The following is a 22,116-nucleotide window of genomic DNA, read 5'->3' as shown; positions in this document are numbered from 1 at the left end:
CTATGGCCTTACAAGGACTACGGCATGAGATTCTACTTCGAACAAAGAGACAATCAATGATTTGCAATTTCAGCCGACGATATTGGCTCTGGAAAATGCGTGTTAGATGTCGGGCCTGTCATCTAAGCGCTCATGATATACTATCTAAACAGCCTGTATCAAATCGCCCAAACCCCAAAGAAACGCCATGGCCCTTATGCTACATAGGAATTATATCCTTAGACAACGTTCTCGAACTGTCCTTCGTCATTATCTGTCATCATACCGGAAGGCGTGGCTTCCTCTTCAGAGCCATCCTCGAAGTTGTAGTCTCCCGGAGCGAGTTCATCCTTAGCATCGTTGTACATCGCATTGGCGTAGTTGCTTTCCCTCGCCTCGGGCTTCAGCTCCCAGGTCATAGCAAAGTCACCGGCTTTAACCAAATGCGCAACCATTTCCAGAGTTTGTTTGAGATAAGCCTCAGGCTGTCGCAGTCTCGCCTTGAGGTTCTTAAATGGCCAGTACTTGTATTCCCTGAAGCACTGATAGATAAGATCCAACAGCTCGTTTTGAGGCATACGAGTGGTTTTGTTCTCCTGGGCCTTGGGCTTGACTGGCCTTGTTGCTTGCTGGAATGAAAAGTGTTTGGTAAGTAAAATAGGACTGATGAGGACGGCAAAGGCACACTTACCACAAAAGCACCCTTCTCTCCGGGCAATGCATTCCGCGGCTGGAGCATCTTGCCCGGAATCTTATCGATAAATACAGTCTCACGCTTCGGTTTGAGTGCCTCCAGAGCCTTCTTCTCCGACAGCCGCCGGAATTCCTCATTCTCAACCGGAAGGCAGTTGAACTCTTCACTCACGCTCCCCACCAAAGCCGTTTGTTCTATTACAATGTGAGCAAGACCTCCTTTGTCGCAGTAACAGATGGTACATACTCGGTACCGTTTTCCTGACGTAGGGCTCCCATTTCTTCTTGCGCTCCTTCTTCCTCATATCCCGCTTCATCGACTCATAGAGCGCCGAACGCGCCTCGCCAAAAACCACCATACGATTCTCATGACCCGGGAGGTCCCTCTCCGTGAAAAGGTACGTATTTTGCGTCAAGTGCGAAACATTCTCTGAGGTTATCGTTTGCCGTTGCAGTAGATAGTCTTTAGGAATATCGCGATTGTCTTCTCGTGCGTTTATGCGCAAACTGACCTGCAAAAGGTCGCAAATGTCAGTCCGTGTGTAACACAAACCGAGGTCCCTCGACAAAGTTCATCGCATTTAGAGACCTACCCGTTTGAGATCATTCTGTGTACCCTCAATCCTCATTGTCCCAATCTGAATCTCCTCGTCGTCATCGCCGGCGCTGTTTGACAAATGCGCCCAATGTTCCCATAGTGACCGGGGAAGCCGTGAAAGCCAGACGCTCTGGTTCGCAGCCGAGAAGTCTAGATCGCCCGCATCCTCATATAGATCTTCATCGTCGATATCAGCGAGTACTGTATCCTTGCTGTCGGGATCCTGTTTGATGTATGGGTCGGGTTTGATGTATGGTGTCTGGGAATCAGGCTCCTGTTTGACTTGGGGGACCATGGCGCCACACAGCCTAATATTGGCGCGAAGAAAGGGTTGACGAGTAGCCCAGCTTTCCGAAGCTAACAGAGCGATCGTAACTGAGGCGTAAATGAGCGACAAATCAAGGGTCTAGATGACTTCCAGAGAAATCGTCAGTGACGTACGCGATGTTGAAGCTTTGAATGGGGAAGATGCGTCGCCGCAAGCAAGAAAGCTGCCGCCCGAGCGGGTCGCCAAAGGCGGTGGCGGCAGGAAAACATTAACACACTTGCATTCATTATACTGTCTCAGCGTCGAGGCTGCACTCACTGCTAGATTCGTCTAGAGTTTAAACATTTACACTCATCTAGAGGTTATTTGAATTTTCTGCTTATTCTACTAGAAACGAGCGTTCAATTCAGCCCGCACAATACTTGATAATTTCTTTCCTGAGGCGGAGAATCCCGTCAATAGGAATATCTTTCTTGGGGATGATGTGCAAGACGTAGTTTTAGTATACTATGGAATTACGGAGTGCTCAAGCATCAGACAGGAATACTCCGTATTTTGCCCAAGGTATAGAGTCAAATTACGTTGCGACTCTCTACTACAGACGTGCTGCATTGAGTGCTGTGCTTGTAGTCCCTTATCGATAAGCCCCCCCAGCTTCACCTCTGCTTCATCGGCATCCACGCCATGTTCTTGACGTACATCACCTCATCGACCCCTCTGCCCATCAAGAACACCACTTCCACCCACAATTACCTACCCATTCCGAGTGCCATATTTCACATCAATCTCACAGTCAACCTCTAAGCACTTCACCAACCCACTCATGGCCTCCCAAAAAATCACCTCCGCCCTCGCGGAGATCGAATCCTCCGCGAACCCCCAAAACAAGCTGCAGCTCTACAACAACCTCCTCAGCGACATCGTATCGACGTCCACAGAACCCCAGATTTCTAGAGACCTGATTTACTTTCTTGACTCTGTCCTCAGCGAAGACATCAGCATCGTCGCCGCCCGCCCCATCCTCGACTCCTTCATCGCCGTCCTCCGCAAACTCACCCAAGAAACCCAAATCAGCGTCGGCCAACACGCCATCACCCTCCTCCAATCCCGATCCACCTCTGTCGAAGAACAAGACGCGCAGATCCGCGAGCTCCTCGCAGATGCTTACGAAGCCGAAGGCCAGTACACCGACGCCGCAAAAGCCCTACAGGGCATCCACATCGACAGTTCGCAGCGCCTGGTCTCCGACGCAGCCAAGGTGCGGCTATGGATCCGGATTGTGAGATACTACCTCGAGGAAGACGATACCACAAGTGCGGAAGCTTTCTTGAACCGCATCAAGAACCTACCGAGTAAGATCGAGGATCATGAGTTGAAGCTGCATTTCAAGCTATCCCAGGCTCGTATATTGGATGCTCGCCGGCGCTTCCTCGATGCTAGTCAGGAATACTTCAATGTTAGTCTTGCGGCGGGAGTGGATGAAGCGGATCGGTTGCAGGCCTTGGCGGCTGCTATTCGGTGTGCGGTGCTCGCTCCGGCCGGGCCGCAGCGGTCTCGCATCCTCGCGACGTTGTATAAGGATGATCGGTCGACGTCGGTGGATGAGTTTGCTATCCTGGAGAAAATGTTCCTGGATCGGTTGCTGACTCCAGAGGAGGTGGCTGCGTTCGCGCAGCGGTTGGCGCCGCATCAGTTGGCTGTGACGGCTGATGGGTCTACGGTGCTTGATAAGGCTGTTGTTGAACACAATTTGGTTGCGGCCAGCAAGCTCTACGAAAATATTACGACTGATGCGTTGGGTGCGATCCTGGGGCTTCAAGGGAGCGGGGACTTCACGGCGGGGGAGAAGGCGGAGGACTATGCGGCGAGGATGGTCGAGCAAGGTCGATTGAAGGGGAGTATTGATCAGATTGACGGAATAATATACTTCGATGGAGGAAATGCGACTACAGGACAGCATATCCGGCAGTGGGATGCTGGGGTGCAGGGTTTGGCCGAGGACGTGGAGAGAGTGGCTACCAGCATTACCAATGCGTTTCCAGTGAGTACTATCATTTCAGTACAATTGTGGTCTACAGTGAGCTAACATAAGAGTAGGAATTCGCAGCTGGACAGCCAGCAGTGCATTGAGGATATGGAACGATACACCATGAATCGGAAATTAGCTAGCGACATGTTTGTTTCACAGGCGTAACGAGAATAAGTTGCGCAGAATGCATGATAAATGATACCATGTGAGTGATGGTGATTAGAAGCGTATGTCATATCGTGCGTCCAATGTACGTGGGTGAAGATCAGGAGCTGTATTTCTGTATCGAGGGCAGTGCGTGGAGATACCCCGATAAAGTAAGTTGGCCATATCTCAAGCCAAAGTAGCATCCAAGTCTGTGTACCCACGGGATGCCAAAGTGTCCCCCTGTGTGTATGCAGAGAAACAAATCTTATCTGCTGTGGCAGGTAGTAGGATGCACACGCGCAGAGATACAGCTGCCATATAGCCACACTGGTATCCAAGCAGTGCGCAACACTGCTATGCGGACAGGTCTGTACCGTTTCAGGCATAGAATCGAAGCTCAGAAAGGACGTAAAGCATCCCAACATCGTCACTCATGAGGGAAATGCTCGCCACAAGAGTACCAAGCTCAGTTGGCGTATAAGCTGAGACGAAATATGAAAACATGTAAATCCATGCTCTCAGAGCTCAGTCTCCCTCATCTGAAATACCGCGGCAGATCATCTTGCCTGACATCAATCTCCGTGCGGACTGTAATATCCAACCAGCTAGTATCATTGCTCTTTACACTAGACGGCAGCCCGCCTTCGCTCGAATTCGACCTTCTCGGGGCACCATCCTCCAACTTAATAGACTCCGCAGTGGGCGTCTTGCGGCCCGTAGCCACAAAGTTCGAGGTGCTGACATCCGTATTCCCATAATATGGGACCTCATTCTGATATTTATGATATTTATTGCTCGACAGCTTTCCTCTCGGAAACAAGCCTCGAATAGTCGGCAAACAAGAACAGATAAGCCCAATAGATGGCTCAATATGCGTCCAAAGCGTAGCTTGATAGACGGTATACGTCATGTCTGAATCCTTGATCCAGAAGAGGACCACAACGCGGAATATACTCGCGAAGCAAACAAAGCCACCGAGAGCGAAGACGCCGTTGATGGCGAGTTTGTCTTGCCAGGCGCGGTGGAGACCCCAAATGAGGGGGATGGGGAGGGCGAGGAGGACGAAATCCATGACCACGTTGAATATCTGGTTGACGACGATCAGGGTGTAGCCGTCTATGCATTGGCCGTCGACGCTTTGGTCCCAGTAGGCTCTTAGGGGGCGGCATTGGAGAGCGCAGGCTAGGAAGACGCCCAGACCCCAGAGGATTATGAGGGCGTTGATGCTGAAGGAGGTCCATTGGAAGGTTCGGGTGGTGAAAATGCGGCGGTAGAAGCAAACGATTGAGACTTTGATGAGGGGACAGAGGGAGAAGTAGGTGAATTGGTTGGCGAGGAAGATCTGGAGTGGTTCGTTGGTAAAGATTGGGTGTCGTGGGAAGGGGTGGTTAGTACCTTGTAGAAGTTCATCATTGTTTCGCTGCTTAAGTTGCTTTGATGAGATCCGTTGCCGCCGATGGTGACCCCTTGGGTTGATTATTAGCAAGGTTGAATACTCTAAATTATTGAATAATCTTTAGGATAACCCACAAAGAGACAATTCAATGAGCATGCCAATGAGCAGGAGCATGCATGCAAAGCAAAGGTAGTCGTCCACGCCGAAATGTACTTTGCGTTTGAATCGGGCAACTATGCGTAAAATGACTGCTAGAAATGCGAGACTAACAAGCACTGTAACGATGCTTATCATTTCAGCTCCCCTCGATGTGGGAGCCATGTTGGATGCTTTGTTACTGGGAATGACGGTTTTAGAACTGGCAGGATGAATATGAATGAGTGTTTAATTGAGCGAGAGTAAGCAAGTTGATGCCTGCGATTATTACGCTTCGTGGTCCATTTGGACGGTGGATATAGAAAAGGGTCTTGATAATAGATATGCAAGTAAGACGAGGAGTGTGCTGAGATATAACGAAGGAACCCCCGAGTATATGCCGAAGCATGGACTATGTAGACTGGGGGGAAAGAAGACAGAACTACAAAATAAGGTGGAAGCTTATTGAATATGTATCGAGTGGACCAAGGACATACCTCGAACGCTCGATCGCAACGAAAAGTGGGAGATCTAGATATGGGTCCCTCTTCCGTATGAGGATACTCGGCGCGCCCATAGAGCAGGGAGACAAAGGACCCTCATCTTGCGAGCTTAAAATCGAGCCCTCTTATTTGTGGGTGCGAATTTTAACTGCACAGTCCACAAACTGGATTTTTGATTCATTTGAAACGCAATTGAAAATTATTCACCAGTGCACGCTCATAGTTCCCATGGTGTGCTAAGCAAGTGGAGCCGGTCGTATGACTTGAGTCGAACTGGTCCCAGTGTGTCCACTCTGTTGTTGAAGAGCAGACCACCCTCGTGGCAAGGGACAAGCCATCATTAGATGTGCAGCCAGTAACCCTGGTAGGCCGGATAGTATAGATAAAAGTATTTCGGTTGGCGACTTACGTATAGCAATTCCTGGCTTATGCTTCAAACCCAATTCATCAGGGTCATGCAAAGTAATTTCCAGCGTAATATCAATTAATATAAACCTCAATCCACTCTTCAGCTAGTTCACTCGCACTTTGCACCACAGTATCCGGATCTCGGGATCCACGGCCTAGGAGCCCTGGCTCCAAATGTGTTAATCGTGGCGAGCATACGCAATGGGCGGTGATAGCGGCCGAGTGTTTCACTTCCCATCACGTTGATAGCAGATCGTCTAAAAACCTCCCCAGGTTTGGGGAATTAGAAGTCTAATCTTCTGCTATTGAATTGGCTGATCTGCAATGTCTTCTTCATCCGACAATCTGCAGTATAGAACAAGTTACTCAGGGCGATCGCGTATTCAAGTGCACTTACTGTTGGGTGCGCATTCCGTGTTTCCGCAAAAGCGGATCAGGCGATGGCTGACGAGGAGGGAGTGGGTATAGAAGCGCCTATCGGGAACCCTAAGAAATTCAGATGGGTATATTCAGCTCCGTGCTCCTTGAAACTGGAGAACTGTGGTTTCAACTCCTCCAATCATAGACGACCCTGCATATTTGAAGTCGTTCAGAAATTTTCTCTCCTCGCAGTAATCAGCCGGACTGTCCCAGCCGCTCCACCGCGCAGAATGAGGTGGTAATTCCTGACTCGCAATGAGGCATGTAGAACACACACTGGTCTTCATCCAGAACAGCAATTTAGGTGTAGTTAATCCAGTTAAGCAGCGTACGGGTGTCGTTTAACTTGCCTTTCTTTCAGCTTTCTTCCCGCTTCTCTTTCCGTTCCATGTCTGTTTGATCCAAATGCTTCTATTAGCCGAACCACGGGTGGCTTCCCTGATCGACAGCCGTCGGTTCCCAAAAGGGCCGAGCGTTACCTAAACTCAACGATCAACCTCGGCGGTTCAGGGGAAGGGTACGTGGAAGGCAACAGTCTTGAGTCGTTCACGTCAGCGAGCACATGGCTTGCAATGCATAAAGTTGCGGCTATTGGAATAGTTTCCTCAATGGTTTCTTGAAGTGGATTGGAGGGCCACCTTAACTGGCCCAGTATCAACAAGGTTCAATCCCTGTTCGTGTGCAGCACGCATGCATAACATTGATCGACTATAAATGTAGTGAGACGAGTCTTAGCATTATTAGTTGTCTACTTCTCATATCGGGTAGCCAGCCACAGTCCAGTAAAACACCAGGGGTATGGAGTATGGAGTATGGAGTAGCTAGTAGTAGTAACTAGTGAATTTGAACTTGCCGTGGCATGAGACCGTAAAGTATAACCCCTGTCTGGAAATCGGTCTCCTTCCAAGTTTTATGTCCTTCACCATCACTGGAAATGGTGGCACGCCCTCAACGTAGCGAGTTTCACTTGTGTATAGGATAGTGATTTTGACTTTACGGAGAATGCATTGATCCTGGGATCAATCCTCAGACAGTTCACACGTGGCTGGAGGGAGACTAACCCCCCGCCGAGCTGGAAAGGTGGGGTCATGTTTGGATAGTTGGCTTTGTTTGTGTAATCAATTGACTCCTCGGCCGACTCCCACCAGATGCAGGGTCTCCGATCATGGTTCAGTCCCTGAATTTACGTCTTGCCTATTAATTCCGTTTGATAACCCCTGGCGCGATACCCCTATTGCCTGAGTGTTTCGTTCGTGAACACATACTATCGTTTGTTTCTACCCGCGCCCATACTTTTACAGACCCTACCATGACTGCACCTCCCCGCCCTCCGGTGATCCCTTTGATCATCAACGGTCAAGAGGAATGCACGGGCTCTACCTTCGACGTCATTAGCCCATACACCAACCAGACTTGTTGGACAACAGCATCAGCCTCGGCTCAAGATGCAATCCGCGCAGTTGAGGCCGCAGAGGCAGCTTTTCCTTCCTGGTCGCAAACAAAACCCACAGTTCGGCGTGATATCCTGTTGAAGGCAGCCGACATTTTGGAGAGCCGCCTCGAGCAGAATGCCGAATATATGCGAACTGAGATGGGCGCCGATGTGGGTGCGTCACAGCATTTTATCGTTCCACTCGGGATCCGCATGTTGAGGGATATCGCGGGGCGCATCACTTCCATTTGTGGCAGCGTCCCCGTTGTCGAAGAGGAGGGGCAAAGTGCCATGATCTACAAGGAGCCTATGGGGGTGATCCTCGGGATTGTGCCCTGGTATGTCCGAAACCATGCATACATGTGAATTGGCGACTGACTTAGCAGGAATGCTCCATATGTTTTTGGCGTCCGTTCTGCAGCCTGTGCACTTGCGGCGGGCAACACAACTATCCTGAAATCCTCTGAGCTCTCTCCTTGCTCGTACTGGGCACTTGCGCGCGCTTTCCACGATGCAGGTCTACCTGCTGGTTGTCTGAACCTGGTGTCGTGTCGACCCCAGGATGCCCCCGAAGTGGTCAACGCTATGATTGAGCACCCTGCCGTGCGCAAGATTAACTTCACAGGCAGTACGGCCGTAGGCAGAAAGATCGCGGGAGCTTGTGGCCAGAACCTCAAGCCATGCTTGATGGAATTGGGAGGCAAGAACAGCGCCATCGTCTGTGCGGACGCTGATATCAAGACGGCTGTGAAGGGAGTAGTTGGGGGCGCTTATCTGAACGTAGGTGACTCGCTTTCACGGTCTTTCTTTGCCGCCTTATTCTCGGTTTTGATGACTGATATTGAATAGTCTGGCCAAATCTGCATGGCAACTGATCGCATTCTTGTTCACTCCTCCATTGCACCCGTCTTCATTGAGGCGCTTAAGGAAGCACTCACCTCCGGCGTGGACCCTGCGTCTCAGCCTCCGACTTTGGTGAACATGGCTTCAAAAGCACGAGTTAACAAGCTCGTCAAGGATGCATTGGCAGGTGGGGCCCACTTGATCCACGGATCGGTAGACCAGGAGTCCGCTCAGTCAGACAATGGTGTTCGGATGGCGCCTGTGCTCCTCGGCGGCGTCAATGAAAAGATGAACGCTTGGCAAGAAGAGGCCTTTGCCTCCTTGGCAGCATGCATGATTGTTGAGAGCGATGAAGAGGCAATCAAGATCGCCAATAGTAGTGGCTATGGTTTGTCCGCGGCCGTCTTCACCGAGGATCTGCGAAAGGGCCTGGCGATGGCACGCAAGATCCAGTCAGGGTAAGCCATCACTCCTCTATGTGTCTGTCTCTTGTGAGTAGAGGAAGTAACTGATATTTTGCAGTGCTGTCCACATCAACAGTATGACCATTCACGACGAAGCTGTCCTGCCGCACGGTGGAGTCAAGAACAGTGGTTGGGGACGGTTCAATGCATCCCAGGGACTGGAGGAGTTCTTGGTTACCAAGAGTGTGACGTGGATGGATTAATTGAAACTACAGAGCATTCATCTACGTACAAAAATGAATTTAAGCTAGCATGTAAGACATTATGACATTTGCTGCCTTGAAGGCAATACATGGGAATTGAAAGGCCCTGGAGTTCTCTACCTTCAACTACATCTACCCAATTTCGGATGATTCTCCAAGATCTCATACTCTATTGACATGGCCGCCATTGCCACTGCAAAGATCACTAGTGCCCACATACTCTCACTCACATATACCTCTCAGATATACAGACTTATCCCTTAACAAGGAAACAATTTCTCTGGTTGAACTGATATACGAGGCCACCAATAAGTCGCACAAATACTACCTGGGTGGGCTTTTGACCATGTGCCACGTACTGCCAAGAGGTTTGCTTTGTGAACCTCAAATTCAACTTGTTCTCCATTAACTAAACCTCAGCAGCCAAACACTGGCAAATACAGCGTCGAACGGGATATTGGAACAGTTCGAGGATGGACCTCTCATCTTCTGTGTTTGCTGACCATACTGATCCATCTGTTATTGATTAATGGGAATTTCGCAGGCCGCTCCATGTTGTGTGCATATGAAGAACGATGTGAACGTCACCCTTTGCCATCAGTCGGAATTATAACGTGAGTATTCTTTTTCGCCATTGTTACATAGAGTTGCTAAAAACAGCTACAATCTGGCTCTGTACATACGCCTACATAACAAAGTAGGTTGCATATCTTCGCAGCGTCCGGTTCGAGGGAAACGTGTTGAGCCATGTCTCTCCGTCTGTTGATCAGATAAACGCGATATTTCGGTTGGGTCCGCTTATTAGCGCGTTGACAGGTTATCGTATGCATATGTGCATCTTCTGACTCATGTTGACAGGGAGCATTACCTACGTGGTGGGGTAGGTAGGAAGGACAAACGGCGCGACGGGCCTTACATTGGCCCAGATATATGGAGCCAAGAGCTACAGAGTACTGGCTTCACTGGGATTGAGGTAATACGATATGACTTTGATGCGCCTTACCAATCTTCAGCAACCAAGATCACGATGCTTATGCCCAGCTCAACAATCAAGTCATCTATTTCGATTTTGATTGCCAACCGGCGGTCTTCAGGTATTTGGGCGATACTGTTCATTCTAAGCTTACAGACCTAGGATATATGGTGGAAAGGGACTACCCTGGCTGATCCGCCTACTGAGAAGAAGTGCATTATAGTCTTGCGTGACCAGGAGGTCCCGTTCCTTGTCAATTGACAGCGAATAATTTCCAAGCTTTGAGGAAGTCTCAAGCACAGATCAGCCAGTGTGTCAAGGAATGGGTTACAGAGAGTACGCAAGTCACTTGCGAAGACCCAAACTTCGGTCTGACACAGTGTTGGGTGCGATCAGTGATGCAAGAGCTGATAATTGATATATGCATACTCGAGGCCGATTCATTTGAGCAAGATGCTGCAGATGCGATTAAGAGAGTTGTTGAAAAGATATTACGGTCCCAAGAGGCGGCGGATCAGTATGCCTCCATGATGATACTATATACACCAGTCAATTCTATTGGCCTCTTGATGGTCAGAACATCCCAGAGTCGAAGGAATATATCCCCAAGAAGATACATGTTGGCAAAGCTGGTCTGCTTTAGAGTCTGAAGTGGATGGAATCTTGTGGAGTGGGCCTGGATGATGATGATGATGATGATGATGATGATGAAGTTGAGGTTCATCTTCAGTATGTTGGTTTAAGCTACAGGGTTTGTGCTCCTCAGCGTGTACACCTCTGGCATATAATTAACAGTTATAGGATGTCCTGGCCGCTGTGAGATATGTTGGAAGCACAAATGAGCTGGGCCTAGAGGGAAGAGGATCTGTTCGGCAAGCTGGCAAGCATGTCAGCAACCTCGTGGCCGGTGATGAAATGTCAGTGGTGAGTCTGGAGTCCTTCGTACCCATTTTGTGGTCGATAAGAAACACTGTAGAAAGCTTTTCAGCAGGCTCTTGATAAGAGATGCAGCAGGCATGGCGCTGGCGTACTTGACAGCAATTTACTCGCTGGTTTACGTCTGACATGTACAGAAGGACCAGGTATGACCTGATCTTATCCTGGGTTATACAACTACCTGTAAATAGTACATAGACCGTCCTCGTTCACTCTGCAAGATGGCTCTTGTCAGTAATCAAACTCGAAATAGAGAGGTTGGTGTCATTCCAGCCAAATGCATCCTATCTTCTGGTGGGTGGGCTCGGAAAAGTGGGCGAGCAGTGTCCATATTGATGATAGAGAGAGGGGCGCGTCACCTAGTGTTTCTTGCTTGAAACGCAGGAGTACCGAAAAATGATAAGGAGCTTATATGCAAGCTTGAGGCTGCAGGGTGCCATGTGCAATGTGTCAGAGGCATTGTGGCAAGCCCTACATACGTGCGAAGCGCCGTTTCCAATTGCAAGCGGCCTTTGAAGGGGGTCTTGCAAATGTCGCTAGGCTAAAAGGTGAGCATAAGCCATCAAAGCGATTGTCTGGCAGGCTCACTGATACTTTATGAGGATGGCATCCCTACCGGAATGAGCTACGAGGATTGGCAGGCATCAATGGTCCAAGGTCCAGGACACATGGACCCTACACGATAAAGTCTCAATTAAGGACTTGGACATCTTCGTTTAACTTGGCTCTGCATTTGTGGCCACGCCGTCCAGACCAACTACGCAGCAGCAACCAAATTTCTTGAAGGTTTTTCACGATATCGTCGCCAGCTTGGTCTGCCTTCTTCAGCTCTGGTACTTGGAGCCGTTGGCGAAGTTGGCCTGATCAGCCGACAACCAAAACTTCTACTGTCAATGCACGCTGTTGGCACATGACTTCTGATTGAAGACGAGGTATTGAAAGTGCTGGAGATATGTATCATGCGATCCCGTGATCCGATAACTTGGATATACACGACCCCTTTCTGATGCATCAGTCCGACTCTTACGGCATAGCCAGGACGCTCGATTCGCACCTTACGCAAACGTTGATTCCACTTCCGAGCAGGTACCAGGTGGAATAATTAGCAATATTCTCAGAGATCCAAACATCATGCTCACAGAAGAATCTCGCAACCTTGTTATACAAGTAACTGTTCGCTTGGTTTCCTCGTCTCGAATCGGATGTCAAAATCTCGACAAGAGACAGGAAATCAAGATGCCGATTGATTCCCTTGCTTAACTCGAGATTAAGAGCTGGGTACTGCGAACATGAATCTCGAGGTCAGTGTCACTGAGACTGCCAAATCGCGAACAGTTGGAGGGCTGGCGATTATGGCTGCAGATCGCGTGGTAGCGCATTACAATGCGAAGCTTGAGAACTCGAGTGGCATGCATGATCAAGGGACAGCAGAGGTGTCTAGCTAGTTGAGAAGAATACAGTATGTAAAATAGATAATTCGGACAGGATATGGACAGATTGTGTTGCGGACTTCCGCTTTCTTCGGGGCAGTATGTCTAGATTGCTATGAATGGCTACTGATACAATTCCATACTAATAGTTACACTGCACCAATGAAATTGACAAGACCATCTGAGAATACATAATCCATCTTCCTCTCTGCGCAAAAGCAAACCCGAAAATCCATTCCTTCGGTGTATCTAGTTGCCAATAACTCCGAGAGTATTCAAGCTCAGAGCTACTGAATCTCTCGGGCTATCTTTTCCCGAACTCTTCACACTCTCTCGCCCGTCCGTCATCACCGTCAACCCCGTACTGACCAGGTCCATACATACATCGATACGACGCTAAGAAAACAAATCTTAGATCTAATTTATTTAGGCGGTAGACAGCAAACAAAATGCGGCGTCATTTATTCTGCAGAATGCAGTGAGTGCAGACTCCTAGATAATGAATGGACGAAAGGGCGGCGGCAATCGAACCTTCCCGAAAAGGAAAGTTCATTAAACGACCGCTTTACGTCATTAGTGAGAGTCGGAATTCAATCACGGCATGCTGATTGGTGGGAATGCTTGTTTTCAGGTGGTGGTCAATTGCCGGGGTCAGGTGACGTGGGAAGGATCGGTTGTTGGGGGGATTGGTATGTACGTTTTGTATTTATGTATTGTATGCTGGGGCTTTATTGTTTTCAGTATGTTTTAAGTTGGGTTTTGAATGTGTATCTTCAAGGATTTAATTTAGTTAGTGGTGTTGTGGTGAGTTGAGGTATGGGCTGATTTTGTTCAAGGTGATCGGTGATGATGATGGGGTCTCGGTCCGAGGTAAGTGATCGAGGTCTGGGGGGGAGGTATTGGATGTATTGAAGTTTTGTTGCCATTCTTCAGGGTCCCTGTCTTTGTGTGTATGTATGTATGGGGTAATTCGGATACTTAAATAAGGGGTATTGAATAGATATGATAGTCCTTATTGATAGTGTTTGTATTTGTTGTTGTAGTGAATGTATATATATATAATGTGAGATCAACCAGTTCCAGGTACTATCTAAGCTTTAGATGAAAAGCTACCTTCACTTCACTAAATAGACATCTCATTCATGAAATCTAGATGGAGCAGACATCCCCATCATCTAGGTAACCCCAAAATTGAGACGAATCTGAATCTGGGGACAGAGTTTAAATCGAAGAGCATGACGTGCCGCGCTGACTTAAGCCTACGATTTCATTTGCTGAAAGGCTGCTGCTGGGGTTTCCAGGCATGTGAAAGCCTGGGAGTCTCTCTGTTGCCCTCAGGTATGCTTATAGTATAATATGTCATGGGAAGGAACCGCAGGGTCAGCTTGCAGCTCCTGGTGACGCTCTGCATGTGATGGACCCCTGGTCTGCTGGAAACTCACTAGTATTCTGTCAACGACAGGGGAGGATTTTTTGAATGTCTACTGCCTATTGATAACTCTCGACTGTAGTACCTATACTAAGTAGAACCCGTCATTCAGTCAGTCAAGAAGCACAGGCCAGAGTCAGACAAAAGAAGGACCCATCGAATCCACTTAAGACAGGCTGAACATTCGTTGATCCCCTCAAAAGTAGAAGAGAAGATACCGGACCGGAAAAGGGAGAGGAGGGAGGAGGGGGTCATAGAACGGTAATCGTACGGTACATACCCGAGTTGAATGAATTGAATGGGGAAGAAATGAGCCTCGGCCGAGTGAGCGAGTCTCTCCCCCGTCGGCTTCTGAATGCCTGGCTCTACTCTTCTTCCCCCGGATCTCCTGGTGCTTAAAGATCTACTTGTTCCTACCTGCTTTTCGACCCTTTAAACTCCTCTTCTCATCTCTCCCTCATTCATCTTTGAATCTCTCTTCTCATCCTTCTCTCCCTTCCCTCTACATCTTCCTCCCACACGATGGCAACCGCCCCTAGAGTAATCGTTGTTGGCGGTGGACGTGAGTTGATCTTCACCGCCAGGAAACAGCTTTCCCCGCATTGCTGACCATTGTCTCGTCTCTCAGTGTCCGGGCTTAGTGCCGCCCACACCGTCTACCTTAACGGTGGAAATGTTCTCGTTCTAGACAAGCAGGGTATGTCGACAAGCCGTAGCTCCCGGCGATAATTGCATTCGCATCATTATCGTTTGGTATTATCGTCTGGAAACTAACTCCAGACAGCCTTCTTCGGTGGCAACTCCACCAAGGCCACTTCCGGCATCAACGGTGCCCTGACGCGTACCCAGGTCGACTTGGGCATCGCCGACAGCGTCAAGCAATTTTACGATGATACCCTCAAATCTGCTAGAGACAAGGCTCGTCCCGAGCTGATCAAGGTCCTCACATACAAGTCCGCTGCTGCCGTCGAGTGGTTGCAGGATGTTTTCAACCTCGATCTCACCCTTGTTTCCCGGCTAGGGTAAGCATTGCGCTCTAAATGTCACTACAGCGTCTGTCGCGCAACCCATGCTAATTCGTGCAGCGGTCACTCCCAGCCCCGTACGCATCGTGGCCACGATGCCAAGTTCCCTGGAATGGCCATCACATACGCCCTCATGCAACGGTTAGAAGAGCTCACCGAGTCTGAGCCCGACCGTGTTCAGATCATCAAGAAGGCTCGTGTGACCTCCATCAACAAGTCCGGAAACAATGTGACGGGTGTTACGTACGAGTACGATGGCGAGACGCATACTGCTGATGGTGTGGTCGTTCTGGCCACTGGTGGTTACGCTGCTGACTTCGGCGATGGCTCTCTCCTGAAGCAGCACCGCCCCGACACCTTCGGTCTGTCCAGCACCAACGGCACTCACGCCACTGGTGATGGTCAGAAGATGCTGATGGAGATCGGTGCCAACGGCATCGACATGGACAAGGTTCAGGTGCACCCCACAGGTCTCGTCGACCCTAAGGACCCGACCGCCAAATTCAAGTTCCTGGCTGCTGAAGCCCTGCGTGGTGAGGGTGGTCTCCTTCTCAACTCGGACGGCCAGCGGTTCTCGGATGAACTGGGCCACCGTGACTACGTCTCGGGACAGATGTGGAAGGAGAAGGAGAAGGGCAAGTGGCCCATCCGTCTCATCCTCAACAGCAAGGCATCCAATGTCCTGGACTTCCACACCCGCCACTACTCTGGCCGTGGTCTGATGAAGAAGATGACCGGCAAGGAGCTCGCCAAGGAGATCGGTTGCGGCGAGGCAGCCCTCAAGAAGACTTTCGACGACTACAACCTGATCGCCGAGGGCAAAAAGAAGGACCCTTGGAACAAGCGTTTCTTCCACAACCTGCCCTTCAGCATCGATGACGACTTCCACGTGGCTCTGATGGAGCCTGTTCTGCACTTCACCATGGGTGGTATTGAGATCAACGAGCACGCCCAGGTTCTCAACTCCGAGAAGGAAGCCTTCGACGGCCTCTACGCTTGTGGTGAGCTGGCTGGTGGTGTCCACGGTGCTAACCGTCTGGGTGGTTCTTCTCTGCTGGGTTGTGTTGTATACGGTCGCGTTGCGGGTGACAGCGCTAGCCAGTACCTCTTCCAGAAGCTGCTTTCCGGCGGTGCCTCCACGGCCGCCCAGCGACTGGGCCAGATCTCCCTGCACATCGACCCGTCCACCCCCGGCAAGATCTCCGTTGAATGGGGCGGCTCCGGCGCCGCTGGTGGCCAGATCGCCGCCGGTGCTGGAACCCCAGCTGCCGCGGCCCAGGGCGCCAAGTCGGCAGCCACCCCTGCCGGTGCCGCTGAGACAGCCAAGCCCAAGGAGCCCGCCAAGTTCAGCATTCCCGAGAAGGAATACTCCATGGAGGAGATCGCCAAGCACAACAAGAAGGACGACCTGTGGATTGCCGTCAAGGGTGTCGTGCTGGACGTGACCAACTGGCTCGATGAGCACCCCGGTGGAGCTAACGCTCTCTTCAACTTCATGGGTCGCGATGCCACAGAAGGTATGTCTTCCCCAACTTTGTCTCATCTCCAGAATATATATATACTAACTTCAATCCCCAATCACAGAGTTCGCAATGCTCCACGACGACGAGGTCATCCCCAAGTACGCTGGTCACATTGTGATCGGCCGTGTCAAGGGCCAGACCCCTAGCCTAGAGCTGTAAAAACCCCGTGAAAATTTAGAATCGGAGACATATACGTTGGAGAAGAGAAAGTAACCAGGAAGAGATCACATACCCATTTTCTTTATTTATTTACCTGTTTGTTTTGTCGAGCATGTTCATATCCACGTCCTTGGTGATGATGAATAGGCTCTTTTTCAGGAGTCACTATGTGTCTAGTATGTAAGATACAATCCTAGTCAATTGTTCTTAGACATAGTCGCTGCCAGATATGTAAGACTTAAAGGTAAAGATAGCAGCAGATAATAGACAGCTGCAACGACACCAGTAAAATACAGTACATATCCGAAACCAGCGAAGAAAGAAGCAATGATGTAAATGTATCCTAGCTTCAGTGATCCAATTATCCGATCATTATAATACAATTGAACAATATGAGTAAGCCGAGTCCTCGGCAAGTCCGGGTCATTGCTGCATGTGCCTCAAGATCATCTTCAGACGTCGCACGGCAGGCCCCTCTTCCGTGCTTCCGGAGTCCTTATTGGATTCCATTTCCTTGGCCGCAGCCTCTAGCGTAGGGCGAAGGTAGCCCCAGACCTCGTCATGGTATCGGTCCTCGACACTAAGCCAGTCCGCTGCGCCCGGGAGACCGGTCAGGACGGTATCCCGCAGGGTGGCTACGTCTGAATGGCCTTGTGATGGGACAGTGTCTAGGAATTCGCCAATGTCTGGGACCAGACTGTGGGAGGTCAATATATTATTGTCGTGTGAGGGCAGCGCTGTGGACGATGTTGGGGGTGTAAGACGACGGAAGGACTCGATCATTTCTTTTTCTTCGGGTGTGAGTTGCATTGGAAGCAGCTCTGTTTCGACTATCTCGGCGGGCTCGTCGGCCGTGGGAGGGAATTCGGGATCGAAGCTCTGATCAGAGAGGAGGGATACGACTGCGTCACCGTCGGATGGGAGGAGAGAGGGTCGGTCGGGTTGGAACCGTTGTTCGGTTGAAACTGGATTAGTATAGTCGCCGGAGAGTAAATTCGTTGCAGTATCTCTTCCTTTCCCTTTCCCTTTGCCCGTAGATTCGTCCGCGTTTAGACCTGCAATGAAGCTGTCATTGTTTCCGACCAGGGATTCCGCGCCGTAAGTGCGTTGGAATTCATCTTCCGAAAGTGGAGGGAGCTGGAACCCTCCCTGTTGCACGGTGGTAGCTGAGCGAAATGCTTCAGCAGGGGCAGGTAGTGAAGAATTCCCAGTCGAGGGAGAGGCAGAAGTAGTAGAACTTTCTGTGTAATGCTGGGCTGCTGCTAGCGCCGAGTGTGACGAGGAGTGGCCGGCCTTACTGCTGCCAGCCAGCAGTTGAGCGGAATCTGCGGACGAGCCAGGAGCGGAAAAAACATTCTTTGCAAGCCCCGAAGCTGAGTTTTGGATTCGAGTAGCTAGAGAAGGACTTTCCGGGCGTTCATTGGTACTTGGGGAAGAATTGGCCTCGTTGCGGTGAGTGTTTGCGATCTTGTCGTCACTGCCCCGCTTCTTCTTGTCGGACATGGCGGGCGGGGAGAGTCAGTGCAACTGCCAGTAGGTCCTAGGTCGCCAACAACAGAAAGAGGAATGCGAATAACTCGAAAAGAATGCTAGATTGAGAGCAGAAAAAGGAAAGATAGGAGAGGCTAGTTTTCTCGTCGATATTCCGGGCGACCATGATTAGTGTTCGGCCCAAGGGAGTCGGGATCAGTAGGAAGTCGTGCATGTGAAGAACCTCAGGCCAGAAAGGTGCGGGAGTGAGTCCTGAGATTCCAGGCAACGCGGCACCATGAAGCTGCGACGGCTTCGCTGGAGACCAGATCTTGTAAGAAAATTGAGTGGCAGAGGCAGAGCTTAGAATGATTAATTCCTCAATGTGAAAATATATGTCCCATTTCTGGCTGCTGTGTATATGGTTCAAACCAGATCCAACTACCAGTGAGCCCCTCAATCCTTTGTTGGCTTCAATAGCAGTCAGTAGTATATCTTTGCTAGGCGAGCTTCATGCTGGATCAGCAGAAAGGCAACCGCCAGGACAATCTTATGCCTGAAGAGAGGGAGACCAGGTTAATTATGGAATTGATTTCGGGTGCCTTTCTTCAACCCTGAAGAAGACTCTTCACGGAGAAGGGTGGCATGCATATTACAATGGCTGCCGGTAGTAAGTAGATAAAAAAAAAAACAACAATGGTTGCAATGGAGGGGACAGTGGTTGATGTCAGCGCCCGGCAGCGAGTGAGGGAGTTAAGTTGGGTTGAAGCAGCGTGTGGGTTTACGGGCAGCCACTTGCTCCCCACCACCGATTGAACGGGTCTTGCCAAACCACCGCCTCACCTCAACCACCACCACATCGTTCTCTCTCCTCCACCACTTCCTCCTCCATCTCGCTCCATCATCGTCATCCTCTTCTCCCTCCCACTTTACCCGCCTCGACTACTCTTCCCCCCTTCCCCTCCTCTCCCCCTCTTCTTTTTTACCCTTTCAAACCGACCGTCGTCTCTTAGTACGGCTGGTCTGTGCTTGTCCTTGGGTTTTCCATTATTATTAGACACTAACACAAACACACCCACTATTAAATCCTCAAGAAGAGAAGGGTGTCTGTTCCCGACTTCAGAGTTAAAAACCGAAAAGACCAAAAACAAAATTCCTCTCTCCCACCCCACCACTCATCTCACCCTCCTCTTCTTCTTATCCTGATCAGCTCCTGGCTGTCAATCATTCGTCTTCTCCAGCCTGCAAGTGACTCAGCCCCGGTTCTCCGCCTCTCACGTTGCTGTCGGACGTTGCGGCCTTGCTTCCTTCCTCCCCCTCTCCGCCTCTGCCATTCCCTAGTCGGATATTCCAGACCTTCCTTGTTTCCACTTGGGGCTCACTTCGATCTCGATTCCTCGTCGCCTGTCCGTCATTCCCACTGCTGCCCCTCCTCTTTTCGCTTCGAACGAAATTAGACAGTCGTGTGAAAAAAAGTTTCTCCAACTCGAATCTTCGCAGTACGAGACCGCTATCTGCAGACCCCGCCTTAGCCGTCGCAAACGAGATTCTCGATTTGCGCCCCTAGACCCTTTCTTTCTTGGTCGCTGATAGATAACCCCGACAAAGGGTGATTGCAAAAGAAAATGGTAGACAGGGAACCAGGTACCCCTACCTGGAAGTTCACCCAGTGAGTAGATCCCTTGCATGTTTGTGCTGCAGTGATGCCAGTTCTTTAACGGTGGATGCGCCGGATTTCGATCTTTGTTGTGTTTTATTCTATATTGGGGTTAGAATCGGGCGGGTGTCGGCATATTGTGGGGGTTCTTTTGTGTCCCGCCTGTTCTTGAGGAAATGGCATGCCCGCAGTATCCGGTTCTTGCTAATCATCATATAGATGTTTTGGTGACAAGGGAGATGTGGAAGATATCACGGAAGGTATGTCCAAACACCTCTCATTCCTGAATATCGAGCTCCCGCTCGACAACCCCGCACCATATCCGTTCAGAGCCGACTAACATTGCTCGCTCGCTCGCTCACCAGCGGATATCATCTCAACCGTCGAGTTTGACCACACCGGAAACTACCTAGCTACGGGTGACAAGGGAGGACGAGTGGTGTTATTTGAGAGAAACGAAACGGTAGCAATGCCCTCGCCTTCTTTGTGTCCTCAGGACAGACGTTTCTAACAGTCTGTCAGAAAAAAACCTGCGAGTATAAATTTCACACCGAATTCCAATCGCACGAGCCGGAGTTTGACTACTTAAAATCTTTGGAGATCGAAGAGAAGATCAACAAAATCAAGTGGTGCAGACGGTCAAACGCCTCCCACTTCCTCCTCTCGACCAACGATAAGACGATAAAGCTTTGGAAGGTCTTTGACAAGTCATTGAAGGTTGTCGCAGAGAACAACCTCTCGAGTGAGCTGACTCCTGCGGGTGTCGGTGGTGGAGGGGCTCCCCGTGCGCCCCGTGCATCGTTCAAGGATCCCTCGATGTTGAAGCTGCCGCGCATGACACATCATGACACTGTTGTAGCGGCTGTACCTCGGCGGACGTACGCTAACGCGCACGCATACCACATCAACAGCATCTCCGTCAACAGTGACGGCGAGACGTTTATCAGCAGCGACGATCTTCGGATCAACCTCTGGAACCTTAATATCCAGGATCAGAGCTTTAACATTGTGGACATTAAACCTGCGAACATGGAGGAGCTCACGGAAGTCATCACGGCTGCAGAGTTCCACCCGCAAAGTTGCAACTGGTTCATGTACGCCAGTTCCAAGGGCACAATCAAGCTTGCCGACATGCGGCAGCGAGCATTGTGCGACGAGCATTCCAAACGTATGTTATCTTCTGCAATCATTCCCCTTTTGCCTGCAAGACACCCTCTTCTGACATGGTTTCGTTTGAATAGTCTTCGAGCAAGAAGAGGATGCCTCCTCCCGTTCCTTCTTTTCAGAGATCATATCATCCATTTCCGACGTCCGGTTCTCACACGACGGTCGCTACATTGTGTCGAGGGATTACTTGACTGTTAAGATCTGGGATGTCAACATGGAAAAGCAACCCGTCAAAACGATCCCCATCCACGAGCACTTGCGACCGCGTTTGTGTGACACATATGAGAATGACAGCATTTTCGACAAGTTCGAGGTTGTTTTCTCGGGCGACGCAGAGAACGTGATGACTGGAAGTTACAACAACAACTTCATGATCTACCCCACCGACCCTAGCAAGGAGACGGAGATCGTGCTGCAGGCAGATAAGTCTGCTTTCAAGGCGAAGAAGGTTGGCGTCCCAACGCCGATGAACAAGGGTGCGAATGGAAAGAAGAATGGGTCCAGAGCAGGCAGCCCCGTTGGCGTGGGCGGGCGCATGAAGAAGGAGACCGACGCGGATCAAATCGACTTTAACAAGAAGATCCTGCACATGAGCTGGCATCCTTATGAGGATAGCATTGCCATTGCTGCTACAAATAACGTACGTTTTCCCCGCCTTTCGATAATATGCGGCCATGATGCTGACCCTGATGCGTACACAGCTGTTTGTCTTCTCTGCGTTGTAAGTATATGACAAAGTGGCCATAATTCCTAATGGACAAACATGTCATTATGTGATTCAAAGATGAGACAGGTATAAGACAATTAAGGTTTCCTAGCAGCAGCAGTC

At 50.0% G+C, this 22,116-nt stretch overlaps 7 protein-coding genes across 7 annotated transcripts; 4 read left to right on the top strand and 3 right to left on the bottom strand.

Moving 5' to 3' along the window:
• Window positions 1–57: 57 nt before the first annotated feature.
• Window positions 58–1,718, bottom strand: BDQ94DRAFT_149182 (transcription factor IIF subunit TFG2). Its single transcript, XM_026767327.1, has 4 exons — window positions 1,266–1,718; window positions 920–1,184; window positions 671–867; window positions 58–608 (listed from the first exon to the last, which is right to left on the bottom strand). Exons 1-4 carry the CDS (start codon window positions 1,563–1,565, stop codon window positions 219–221), a joined length of 1,152 nt encoding a protein of 383 aa, XP_026623222.1. The 5' UTR covers window positions 1,566–1,718; the 3' UTR covers window positions 58–218.
• Window positions 1,719–2,150: 432 nt separating this feature from the next.
• On the top strand, window positions 2,151–3,797 carry BDQ94DRAFT_149181 (uncharacterized protein). The gene is made up of 2 exons (XM_026767326.1): window positions 2,151–3,579; window positions 3,636–3,797. The coding sequence occupies exons 1-2, from the start codon at window positions 2,362–2,364 to the stop codon at window positions 3,666–3,668; spliced, it is 1,251 nt and encodes a 416-aa protein (XP_026623221.1). The 5' UTR covers window positions 2,151–2,361; the 3' UTR covers window positions 3,669–3,797.
• A 452-nt stretch (window positions 3,798–4,249) lies between these two features.
• Window positions 4,250–5,615, bottom strand: BDQ94DRAFT_181775 (uncharacterized protein; the record flags this gene model as incomplete). The annotated part of the gene is made up of 3 exons (XM_026773973.1): window positions 5,245–5,615; window positions 5,110–5,180; window positions 4,250–5,056 (listed from the first exon to the last, which is right to left on the bottom strand). The coding sequence occupies exons 1-3, from the start codon at window positions 5,429–5,431 to the stop codon at window positions 4,250–4,252; spliced, it is 1,065 nt and encodes a 354-aa protein (XP_026623220.1). The 5' UTR covers window positions 5,432–5,615.
• Window positions 5,616–7,726: 2,111 nt separating this feature from the next.
• Window positions 7,727–9,612, top strand: BDQ94DRAFT_181773 (aldehyde dehydrogenase). The gene is made up of 4 exons (XM_026773972.1): window positions 7,727–8,346; window positions 8,395–8,788; window positions 8,858–9,309; window positions 9,374–9,612. The coding sequence occupies exons 1-4, from the start codon at window positions 7,886–7,888 to the stop codon at window positions 9,516–9,518; spliced, it is 1,452 nt and encodes a 483-aa protein (XP_026623219.1). The 5' UTR covers window positions 7,727–7,885; the 3' UTR covers window positions 9,519–9,612.
• A 4,984-nt stretch (window positions 9,613–14,596) lies between these two features.
• On the top strand, window positions 14,597–17,205 carry osm1 (putative fumarate reductase Osm1). The gene is made up of 5 exons (XM_026776501.1): window positions 14,597–14,848; window positions 14,915–14,983; window positions 15,071–15,308; window positions 15,372–16,828; window positions 16,896–17,205. Exons 1-5 carry the CDS (start codon window positions 14,809–14,811, stop codon window positions 16,991–16,993), a joined length of 1,902 nt encoding a protein of 633 aa, XP_026623218.1. The 5' UTR covers window positions 14,597–14,808; the 3' UTR covers window positions 16,994–17,205.
• BDQ94DRAFT_77368 (uncharacterized protein) lies at window positions 16,850–18,656 on the bottom strand. Its single transcript, XM_026776502.1, has 2 exons — window positions 17,067–18,656; window positions 16,850–16,987 (listed from the first exon to the last, which is right to left on the bottom strand). Exon 1 carries the CDS (start codon window positions 18,494–18,496, stop codon window positions 17,417–17,419), a length of 1,080 nt encoding a protein of 359 aa, XP_026623217.1. The 5' UTR covers window positions 18,497–18,656; the 3' UTR covers window positions 16,850–16,987; window positions 17,067–17,416.
• A 1,148-nt stretch (window positions 18,657–19,804) lies between these two features.
• On the top strand, window positions 19,805–22,116 carry BDQ94DRAFT_77333 (protein phosphatase 2A regulatory subunit CDC55). The gene is made up of 6 exons (XM_026776500.1): window positions 19,805–20,132; window positions 20,340–20,380; window positions 20,486–20,583; window positions 20,643–21,288; window positions 21,362–21,927; window positions 21,989–22,116. The coding sequence occupies exons 1-6, from the start codon at window positions 20,089–20,091 to the stop codon at window positions 22,010–22,012; spliced, it is 1,419 nt and encodes a 472-aa protein (XP_026623216.1). The 5' UTR covers window positions 19,805–20,088; the 3' UTR covers window positions 22,013–22,116.

The sequence above is a fragment of the Aspergillus welwitschiae genome (genome assembly GCF_003344945.1).
Source record: "Aspergillus welwitschiae strain CBS 139.54b unplaced genomic scaffold BDQ94scaffold_31, whole genome shotgun sequence".
NCBI classification, from domain to species: domain Eukaryota; kingdom Fungi; phylum Ascomycota; class Eurotiomycetes; order Eurotiales; family Aspergillaceae; genus Aspergillus; species Aspergillus welwitschiae.
The sequence above is the reverse complement of the archived record's forward strand: the minus strand, read 5'-3'. Positions and strand labels throughout refer to the sequence as shown.